The sequence below is a fragment of the Pan paniscus genome, chromosome 12, assembly GCF_029289425.2.
Source record: "Pan paniscus chromosome 12, NHGRI_mPanPan1-v2.0_pri, whole genome shotgun sequence".
NCBI lineage: Eukaryota > Metazoa > Chordata > Mammalia > Primates > Hominidae > Pan > Pan paniscus.
Genome location: NC_073261.2, coordinates 41,942,744 through 41,954,712, shown reverse-complemented (window position 1 = coordinate 41,954,712; position 11,969 = coordinate 41,942,744). Strand labels below are relative to the sequence as shown.

At 38.3% G+C, this 11,969-nt stretch overlaps 1 protein-coding gene across 2 annotated transcripts in view; it reads right to left on the bottom strand.

The window, feature by feature from the left end:
• Positions 1–273: 273 nt before the first annotated feature.
• The window catches only part of SUCLG1 (succinate-CoA ligase GDP/ADP-forming subunit alpha), a 36,183-nt gene continuing 24,487 nt past the window's right edge, over positions 274–11,969 (bottom strand). The window contains exons 6-9 of one of the 2 annotated variants that reach the window (XM_003816596.4): positions 10,099–10,182; positions 8,255–8,406; positions 2,162–2,350; positions 274–518 (exon numbers count right to left, since the gene is read on the bottom strand). In XM_003816596.4, coding sequence (XP_003816644.1) covers positions 492–518; positions 2,162–2,350; positions 8,255–8,406; positions 10,099–10,182 — 452 coding nt within the window. In that variant the 3' untranslated portion in view covers positions 274–491. Of the gene's footprint in view, positions 2,351–8,254; positions 8,407–10,098; positions 10,183–11,969 lie in introns of both variants that reach the window. The other variant, XM_063594584.1, reaches the window with a different exon arrangement.

Below are 11,969 nucleotides of genomic sequence, written 5' to 3'. Positions count from 1 at the left end.
TAGCCGGGTGTGGCGGCAGGTGCCTGTAATCCTGGCTACTCGGGAAGCTGAGGCAGAGAGAACTGCTTGAACCCCGGGAAGCGGAGGTTGCAGTGAGCCAAGATCACACTACTGCACTCCAGCCTGGGTGACAGAACGAGACTCTGTCTCCAAGAAAAACAAACAAACAAACAAAAAGAACATATTAAAACATACACACACATAAATACACCTCCACTTCTCCCACTCTCCTCATCCTTCACACTGGAACAATAATAAGCCTCCAAAACCATATTGAAATCAAATAGTAGATTTATTGGCTGTCTCTGTAATACAATGTGGTGAAAACATCTTAATTCAGGACATCTTCCACCTTGTTTTGGCTTCCAGTTGTACTGCAAGACCAGTGTCAGGCACATAGGCTGATTAATCAGTGGACAACAGAAGCAAACTGCTGCTGGGTTACATGTCTACGTGATCCATTCCACAGTTTTAGGAATTTTTTTTTTCTTTCATAGCATCTTCCTCTTTTCAAATTCCTTCAGAAACAGAAGAGAGAGAGAAGAGAGATGGAATGAATAAAGATAAAAGATCCAAATCACATTTAGGATCAAAATGATTTTGAAACCTATTATCTTTAGGATCCCCTGAACAATCAAATTACAGAAGAAAAATGTACCAGGATGAGGGTGTTTGAACACAGAATAACAGCTTTCAAAATCAGTCTGTGTCAGCCTGAATTTCACGAAACAGATGCAGAGCTTCAACTTTACATTTCCTAAATCCAGAAGCAGAGAGGGAGGTTTTGAATAATATTTATTTTTTCACAGCAGTATAATAACAATAATTTTGGGAGCTGAGAAACTTCATTATGCTTCTGTAGTGCTATATACATGAACCCTTCTAAGAAGGCAATGGAAACAGGTTTGCTCAGTTTCTCAGAGAATAAAGCTAAAGACAGATTGTTACAAGGATTTGAACAAAATGTCAAGAACCTTAGAAATACCTGAAACAAACAAATATCTTAAGCAAAGTAGTGTTTAAGGAAACAATACCAAAAATCATATTTTTCTAGATTGTAACAATTAGGATAAAATGTGTAGATCCCTGCTGCCACTTACTGGAAGAAAATGGTAACACACATCTCCAGTGTGAATTTAAGCATTTGCTTTTCTCCTTACCCCTACCTTCAAATAAAATTATTTCTCACTCTCACTAAGCACCTAAATTTCTTTCAAACACTTTGGCACATAGTGTTATATTCCAAGAGCAGGATCATGCAAAGATCAATAAAAAAAGGAGTCCACTTTATTTATCTCTAAGACAAGGGCAAAGAAGACCACCAAATCAGGATTTTGAAATTCTCTCTGAATGCTGTTCCCTTCTAGGAAACCAACTGGTATCTATTTTCAGCATGCTTAAGAGGAGATTTTTTGTTGTTTTTTGCTTTTTGTGTGTGTGTGGCAGGGGTATACCATCATAAAAATAATGAGGGAGAGAGAGCCTTAAATGATCACTCAAAGAGACAAGCTGAAAATCAGTGCAAAGAGATTACAAAAGACATCAAATTACTTAGAATATTTTAACCCATAATGTCCTATTAAAAAAGGAAAAGCAAAACAAACAAACAAAAAACCAAAAACAAACCAAAAGAATGGTTAACAATGGTATCACAACATAGCCAGGGCCAATCTCCCCATCCTCTTTAGATCTCCCTCCACCCCAACTCCTTCTTCATCCAATTTCCATTTCTTGTTACTCAGCCTCCAACCTCCTCTCCCTAGAAACAGAAACCCATGGGGTCAGGGTGGCTATATCCCAAAGGAAAAAACAAGTAACAAAACATAAAGCAGTTCTCTGCACAGCTACCTTCCAAACCCTCAAAATGGAAATCATGACACTTATGATCTTCAAGATGCTTTTTGTGTATGTTGTATCTTGCCACTTACAAAAATAAAAATCCCAATGTTTAAAGAAGAAAGCTTTAAAATAAGAACATTATTCCTGGCCATGCCTAATTAGGGCACTAGGACATTAATAGAGTTGATACAAACTATTAAGCTGCACATCAGAAAACCAATTAAGTCCCAGAAGCAAAGGCCATGATTTCCAGGTATCCAGTGTGGCCACACACAGAGAAAGCCTGCAACCTCAGAGCACCTGGGCCACTGTTGGAGCTCACCTTGTAGATCGTGGTTCCCAGCTGTGCAGGAGACATACTGACCACAACTCCTGCACTCTGAAGGGCAGAGATCTTCTCTTTAGCTCCACCTTTTCCTCCAGCAATAATTGCCCCGGCATGACCCATTCTTCTCCCAGGAGGAGCAGTTAAACCAGCAATGAAGGACACTACAGGCTTGGAATTTGGACCCTAGAAAGAAAGTAATATTTTAAATGCTCTAATGAAGAAGTCAATCAAAACGGGACCTCAAATTCATGACTCTGCTGGTAAATGGTAAATGGCTTGGGCAGGGGAAAGCCCACCATTCATCTTAGGAAAACCAACACAAATATTAAACCATGATTGAAACCACTGCATTCTCCTTTGAGTTAACTTTCCATACAAACTCAGGAATACAACACTGTGCCAATGTCCGTATCTGTTCAATATAAAACTTCCACTTCACAAATACACATGACGCTATCATTTGAAAAGTAAAAGAGCATACTGGAAAATATGATTTGCGATAATAATAATTTAAGACACAAGACTGGGTTGCTTTACTTCAACCTAATATTATGCCTTAATTCATTATTAGTTCACCCTTAATAAATGTGCTAAAAGAAAAAGATGAGGTGGGAAGTATACTGGAAAGGACCTAGGACTTAATTTTCTAGTAACAAAAGCTGCATGACCTTGGACAAGGCTTCTTGAGAACCAGACTTCTGCTTCCTCATCTATGAAATGAAATGGCCAAACTGGATTGATGCCCAAAAGCCCTTTCCACTCTGGAATTCTGTGTCTAAGAGGGAAGATCAGAATTGGTTTTATTCAGCAAAAATCCATTCTAATGTACAATCTCTATATACTAGATTCTGAGGTTTAAAAAAAAAAAACAAAGAAAATATAAAAATTTCTGTACTCTAGACATGCAAAGTAGTTGAAGAAATAATATAAAATATGTATATACCTCAATCCATTAAGAGATACCATAGGCCAGGCATGGTGGCTCATGCCTGTAATCCCAGCACTTTGGGAGGCCGAGGCGGGCAGATCACGAGGTCAAGAGATCGAGACCATCCTGGCCAACATGGTGAAACCCCATCTCTACTAAAAATACAAAAATTAGCTGGGCATGGTGGCTCGCGCCTGTATTCCCAGCTACTCGGGAGGCTGAGGCAGGAGAATCGCTTGAACCCGGGAGGCGGAGGTTGCAGTGAGCTGAGATCATGCCACCGCACTCCAGCCTGGCGACAGAGCAAGACTCTGTCTTAAAAAAAAAAAAGATACCATAAACTAATATATGAATATATGACTAAGTTTCATAATTAATGGTAATATCATGTTCATAACAGAAGTCCAGAGATAATAAGGAACCAGGTAAAACAGAGAGGACTGAAGAAGGCAGAACTTGAGCACAAGTGGAACCTGAGAGCTTTCACTTAGGTACCATCATCTTCCCCTAGACCAGCAGTTCTCAGATCATTTGGTCTAGGGATCCCTTATACTTAAAAGAATTATTGAAGATCTCAAAGAGCTTTTGTTGATATGTATTATATCTAATGATATTTAGTATATTAGAAATTAAAACAAATTTTATAAATATTTGTTAATTCACTTAAAAATAACATTTTAACACTTTAAAAACCATTCTAGTGAGAAGAGTTGCGTTATTTTACCACTTATATTTTCAACTCTTGAATGTTTAACTTAATGAAAGACAAATGGATTCTGATAAATGCTTTTGCATTCAATCTGTTGCAGTATGTTATTTAAGCTGAAGTATAAAAGGAAAATCCAGCCTCACACAGATATGTAACTGGAAAAGGCAGAAGTATTTTAAATGACTGCCTTACAGATAATTGGGAGTATTCTTCTTTGATACTAACCAAATCTCTCAAGTGGTAATTTCTTACAGGTTAGGTGCAATGTTGGAATCTGAAACCGTAGCAGTGAACTTTCTGTCCCTTGTTAATTTAAAACTCATTAATCTGTCTTGCACTTTGAGTGATCTTTTAACCACAGTGATTTTGTAACATGCATTCCTCAGTTAGGAAATATGTATGGGTTCACTGAGTTATGCAGATCTTCCAAATGCTGACATGTTTCATCATTTAATAACAACAAATCAGTTATCAGTATCACCATCAAGCTCATTAGAAAAGCCTCTAGGTAGGAGGAAGCTGTCAAGCTCACAGTTGCAGATGCAAATTTTCTAAAATTTTAAATATTCACTTGAAAGTTCAAATGTTATTATTAGCAACAAATACTATCAACTGTTTTCCTTGACACAGCAGGTTTACTTTGTTCATTATTGAGAAGAGATCTGTCTGAATTACCAGTTCGTCTGCCAGTCATTCTTTCAAGTAAAATTGGTGTCCCACGAAAAGGGCAGCTAGTTCAGCTCACAACTCAATTGTGACAATGCTTTACTTCCCATTTTATCACAAAATACTGACTCCAGGGTCATAATTTAATAAAATTAATAATTTGCATTGCTTCATCAAGGACACTCATAAGTGAAACTTGCTTTTTTTTTTCTTTGCACTGTGAGTAGTACATGGCAGTGAATGACTGCTACTCTGGTTCGACTGACTGCCCTGATTCCCACTAAGATGCAGCATGCAAGGAGCTACATGGTCAGACACTGCTTACTCCTGCCTCATCTGCCACCTTTCCTCCCTTTCTCCTTATCTTCCAGTAACCTCAGAATGCTCTAGCTCTGTGCCTTTGCTGAGAATGCTCTCCACCCTCCTTGGATGCTTGGCAAACTCCTACTTAACTTTTAAGATCTGACTCTAGCTTCCTCTTCCCCATAAGCCTTTTCTGTCTCTCCCTCCCACCCTCCCCACAAATGCCCTCATAGGTGATCATCTCATCAGTGAACCTGTTGTGCCTTTTACACCCTTCTACTATTAAATTCAGCACACTGGCTATAACCTATTCCCCGTGTGTTCTTCTACTAAACTATGAATTCCCTGAACACAGAGGTTATATTTTCACTAACTTCGGTATGCCTGGCACCTACTGTAGTACCTATGGTATAGAATTAAAAAGAAAAGACTCCACAAATTATTTATTCATTCACTCATAAGATCTACATAGAATATGAGAATCTCATGTTTGAGTGGCATTAATTTGTATTTGATTCCACTCCCCTGTTCCCCAAAAAGTGGGAATATTGTTGCACTAGAAAGGATCAAGACTTTGTTGAGCCTAGAATGGCAAACAAATTTGCATCTGTCCCATTAACAAAGAGCCATTGGAGGCTTCTTTGTTTTTGTTTTTTAAGTGGAGAGAACTACAACTAAAAGACTATGGGGAAGTGTAGTCTGAAAATAGGACACAAAAATGATGAAAGGTATGTCTAAAAACAGAAAGGCCAGTTAGAATGCTATCAGTGTAGTCTGAGCCTATGCCCAGGACTGATGACTCTTTGTCCTTAACTCCTTCAATCTGACACCTCATCCTTCCATGGTGAAATGGAGAAGTCAGACAAACCTGGGTATGAATCTCACCCCAGTTCGTTTGCTGTATACCTACCATTGTCAAGTTACTAATCTTCCTGTACCAGTTTTCTCACTCATAAAGAACAAAAACAACTTACCAAAGCATCAGGATAAAAGTTAAACACCAGAACGTTTGCAAATAATTATTATCATTGTAATGATAACAAGAAAGGCAGCAGCAGATCATGTTTATCGAGTGTTTACACCAAGTATTACACTAGGCACTTTATATAATGCAGCATCTGAACTGCTTAACTTAGAATCTTGTACACATTAGGTTCTCAATAAAAATTAATTCCATAACAACTAACCAGGAATAGGAAACATGTTGCCAAATGAAACAAAATGTCTATGTTTCATTTTTCCCACTAAATACTAGGCTATTCCAGGGATTCAGAATTGGGCCCAAATACATTTTAAATTCAATTTAACACAGCATAATGCTGTATTAACCGAAACTTTTTTTTTTAAAGAAGTCAGTTTTTACTTATATTTCAAACTGTACAACTTTCTGAACACAAGGGAATCTAACATTTTACTCCAATCCTTAACAATCTACTCTTCCATTTACATGACCTGTATTGGTGCCCACTGTGCCAGGGGACTGGGCGGGGCACTGAAGTTAACAGTTCCCTGCAGTCCGTAACACAGTCTAGAGTGAAAGTCAGATACTAAGCATTCCTTGCAGAAGGAACAAGCAAAGGCAAGTGAGAATGAAAACTGGCATATCAGATGGAAAACTGATCTAAAAGGGAAGGTTTGGATGGTATGTGAAGGACTGGAATACCATGCTAAATCTGCCTTTAGCTGACACATAATGGGAAACATTACATGGGAAACACTGTCTGATGTGAACCAAGGACAAACAGCACCAATACCCATGTTTCAGAAGGGCAGATAATTTGGGTGGCCATAAACAGAATGGCCTAAGAGTAAACGGGGGTGGTTGGAGAAAATAAGAGAGATCAAGAAGGAAACCACTGAGATGGTCCAGATGAGATGGGATGAGGACCCAAACCAAAGTAGATGGACTAAGTACAGACAAGGCTCTGAATCCAGACAAACCTCTGATGTCTCAGAGACAGATCTTGGTAACTGAGTAGAAACAGGATAAGAGAGAAATAAAAGTTAGTTCTCAGGTTTCTGCCATAGAAATAGGCACAGAAAATAGATCCAGGGAATGATAAAGAGGAGGAAAACCAGAAAGAAACCAAGAGGATGGAGAGGATGACGAATGAATCAAGGCCACTGGTGACCTCTGTGCAAACACAATGTCAGGAGAGTAAGAAGATTCCACAGCAGCCAGTGGCTCAGTAAGAGTGCTTACTAAGTGCCGGGCACTACTTTGCTATACGTTACTAAGTCATTTAAACTTCGCAGTCCTTACAATAACTCTAGGAGGCAGGCACTACTATATCATCATTTTTCCAATAAGGAACCTGAGGCAACGAGAGATTAAGCATTCCCAAGGTCATATAGCTTCTAAGTGACAGACAGGAGCCTGATTGCTGAGGATTCAAGAATGAATGAAAAGTAAGGAAAGAGAATGAGAGAATGAGGGTAAACCTGAGTCATATCTAATATGGGAGTTAGGGCTTAAAATCACCACAAAAGAAAATCAAGTATATTCAAAATAGCCCTTGAAAATTCCTTAAAACACAAATAAATATGCCTTGTTTTGTGTAAACCACGCTGTACATGATATTATTGGTTCCTTTAACTCTCCAGTATTATTTTATGTGGCATTTAATTCATTCACTGGTGGATTTTTTTCATACACATAGAGAGAAAGTGATCTCCACTCTCTTGCCTGGTCCCCTGAAGAAAAATTTTCACTCATTCCTCAGTATAAGAGAAATTCTGAAAATCAGTTGCTTGATTTTTTTCCCACAGTTCTCTGACACAGCAATGGCCACAGCACAAATTCACTGAGTGGGGGCTGGTGGCCACCACACTGCTTCAGTCACTACCGCACCCCCATCTCTCCTTTCACCACAGGAACAGGGCTTAACTCCCTCAAGCTGAATGAAATGATGACATAACTCAACACTACTCCTTTACATTTAATTCTAAGTGAGAAGCAACAAGGAAAGCCTCCCCAGGACATAGACAGTAAAGCTTTTCTACTTGATCTCTGAAGGGAAGTGCCATTCCACAAGGAAAGTCTAAAACTGGAGGGAAGCCAGAGCCTGAAAAAAAGCACAGGGGATAGGATCTTTAGGTCAGCCTTGAAAAAGAGAAAAAAACACTTATTTCCCTCTGAGATCGGGAGAAAGAATACTGGTCACAGGTGAAAACCAAGTCTGCAGGTCAAGTGCGGGCTCTCGGGCTGATGGCCTGAATGTATCTGTTCAGCAGGAGAACGACTTACCTACCACAAAGTGTGCGGTGATGCCTGGGGAGGAGAGTTCAGAATAGAGAAGCAGAGAATCAACCCAGAAATAATACAGAATTGTATGAGTGTCCAGTATAGAAGGCCCTGCTCAGAAAGTTTTATCTTTCATGTTTTCTCAAAAAATTCACCTTTGAAAAAATAAAAATAACTTCTGAAACAAGCCTCTGATATTAAGAGCAAAGAGCTATGTTTTTCCAAACCCAAACTTACTGAATTATGTTGCTTCAAAAATTCTGCAGCATTCTCTTCTGCATTACCACCAATTTCACCAATCAATATGATGCCTTCTGTGGCAGAATCGTTCAAAAAGATTTCGAGGCAGTCAATAAAATCTGTTCCATTAAAAGGATCACCTCCAATGCCTGAAAAAGTTGAAAAATATCAATAGCTGGAAATTTAAGGGTGAACCATGGAATTTAGGTCAATAAATGTTTTTAACTAGTTTGTCGTTTTTCTTACCCTTCTCTCTAATATTTTTAAATATATCATTGCTCTTGCATTTAATATTTAAAAAATCACAAAATGCTACATTTATTTCTGTTGGTAATATTATATAAATGCTAAATGGTGGTTGGTTCCTGATATTCTAGGAATATTCTAGGGCTGTAACGAAGACAACCCTCTTTTTGTTTTAGCTCCTTTATCAAGCCTCTTGTGTCCCACAAAATTATTCCCAGATAACTCCTTAGAAATGAACATTTTAAGAAAATGTGTATCTGTGTTGCATGCTGATGTTACACCAGAGGAAAGAATAAACATTTAACAAATTTCTTTGAGTAAAGAAACTATTTGATGAAGTATGCTGCAGATAAATCACCCACAAGTTTTAAGACACAAGTGCCAGTGAGTGACAGTGAGTACCCTGACTGCTCGTGTTCTGGATCCAGAGTGGATGATGACAGAGCCTGCATATCAGAGCCATACTACACACCACATTTAAGAACAAATTCTTGGACAGGGTTAAAGTAAATGTTCCCTACAGACAGGCTGCCGTTTTTTATTTTTAAATTACAAACGTACTGAGGGCAGGATTGATTTCTTTCTTTTCACTGCATCTCTGAAAAATGGAGTGGAAGAAGAGAAGCGGCATTTATTAAGTGCCAACCGTGTGTCAAGTCCTATGCTTTGGCACACGTTAGATCTGTCATTTCCTAATTTTCTCAACTTCTCTGTGAGATAGGCATTATTATCCTCCACTTACAAATTCAAAACTGAAGCTGGAAAAGAAGGAATCGGTAAGCCTGTTTCAAACCTTTTCTTATTCTCTGTCACACTAAAAAGTATCTTCCACTTATATTGTGCTTTGCATGTACAAATGCTCAATTAATGTTTTCAATATTTAATTTATGAATTTGAATCTTAATAAAAACACTCCAGAGCTATATGTTACTTTTTCGTAAAGATAATTCTAAAACATTAACAGGTATTCTAAGAACTTGAAAGAATATTTATTAATATGAAAAGGAGGAATTTGCCTTGGCTTTTGGCAACAAATAATGAAATTATTTTAAAATGTAAAAACTTGTAATTTTTACTTTTTCAAATGGGAGGCAGTATAGTGTGATAAAAAGAGAGGTTCTGAGGAAATGAACCTTCCTCAACCTTGACTTTCTCACCAATAAGGCTCTAACAGTACAATTTTCCAGCTCAGAGGCACCTGAGAGGCTTCCCTCAAGAATGAGACACTGAATGGCAAAGAATTCAGTAACTATAAAGCACTGATGAACATAATGGCAATGATAACAAAAGTCCTAATATAAGGAACCATTTCTTCAGAGCAATCAAACCAAGTGACGTTTTCAGGCACCAAGGTGCTCCGGGAGCCACGTGTTCCAAGATGTTAGTTCTTCAACCTAGAAATGAAATCTTGGACCATGAATCTTGAAACAACTACAGAATAACTTTACACTTAAGCAAATTAAATTTGAGATCGTAACATCCTTTTCATAAGAGTATCAAAATCTTTTGCAAATAATAAAATCAATAATTATTATTATACTCATCCAATGAAGACACCACACTCCAATAAAATGATTTTAGCAAAAGTCCCTCACCAACGCACAAAGACTGCCCCAATCCAACTTGCGTTGTTTGGTGAACTGCTTCATAAGTCAGGGTGCCAGATCTGGACACAATGCCTTAACGAAAGAGAATTCAAAAATATTAGATTGTGTTTCTATGTTAGACTAAAATATGGTAAACTAAATTACCAAACACTTCGAGTGACTAACATAGGTATAAAATTCATTCCATGATTTGCCATCAAAATCAATAGTATCTTCAAACAATGAAATGAAAAGGAAAGGCTTAAATTCAAGCAGGGGGGTTTTTTAATTTAGACAAAGGAGAAAGTATATTATTAGTTAAGGTTATTTTATGACTATAAAAACAATGCAAGAAAGACTTAAATTACCTCTTCTGCGAATCTTTATGAAGAAGCTAGTATCAATATAAATTTGGTAGGTACAATCATACCTACAGTGGCAGAATGTAATAGATTAGACTTATACTACCTTATGTAGTCTGGGTATTTGTCCCCTCCAAATCTCAGGTTGAAATGTGATGCCCAGTGTTGGAGGTGGGGCCCGGTGGGAGGTGTTTGGGTCATGGGGATAGATCCTTCATGAATGGCTTAGTGACCTCTCCATGGTAATGAGTGAGTTCTCACTCTGTTCCTTTACATGAGAGCTGGTTCTTGAAAAGATCCTGGCCTCTCTCATTCCCTCTCTCACCATGTGACACGCCTACTCCCCCTTCACCTTCTGCCATGAGTAAAAGATTCCTGAGGCCTCACCAGAAGCTGAACAGATGCTAGCACCATGCGTGTATAGCCTGCAGAATCATAAGCCAAACAAATCTCTTTTACTTATAAATCATCCAGGCTCAGATATTCCTTTGTAGCAATATAAAACAGAATAATACAGTACCCAAACTATTAAACCATCAAAACTAGCATTAGTCACATTTTAAAATACTACCTATCTTCTCCACAACTATTTTCCCAATGATTTTCAACCAATATATAGGCTTTAAAATCAATATAAAGAAAACTGGGGAATAAGGTCAAGATCCCTCTGCAATCAAGTCTCCCACCTAATTTCCTTTATAAATGGACCTGTGTGAAAGCACTTAATTTCACATCTGGATTAGGTGTGCGCCGAGGGAGGAGAGCCAGTGGGGGCCAGGGAGGAGTGACAGTTAGATGTCTTCTCTTGTAGTTTACTATGCTTGGCTGAGCTTTCAGAAAGGTAATTTATTCAAAGCCACAATCTATGTAATACTTTAGACAAACAAAAAAATTAATCCAGGGTGTCCATGGTTTACTTTCCTTAAACTCCTCCCTTGGAGCAACTCTGAAGAACTCAGAAGACCCTTTTCCAACAATATGATCACCCTACCAGGGCAGGTAGAATTCTTGTCAACCTGAGACAAAAACCATAACTATAAGTTACCTCAACTTCCGTACTGCATGTTTACACTCTTAAACAAAGTGCTATGTCACCATTATTGTATACTAATGCGTACTAAGTGTGTGACCTATGCATAAACACATCTTCTCACTATGAATTTGGGCACACAATAACTTCAGGTTCTACATAGCAAATTCAAAGTCAAATTCAAAGAACGGTGTGTACGTAACTTAGTCATTGCTAAGCAGACCCTACAGAACACTGTCAGATTGCTCTTTTAGATGCATTTCACTAGACAGTGACAACTACATTCTCGACGATGCCTCATTTCACGTGGAACTCTGCTCTAACTCGCCAGCCCAGCAGAGTCCCAGCTTCCCTCTCCAGACTTGTTTCTTACTATTTCCCTACCTAGTGAAACTGGGTTATTCCTCATTGATATTTCATGCTCTCCTATCTTTTCATATTTGTTCTGCTTAAGATGGAGTGTTTCACCTCCACCATCTGACAAAACT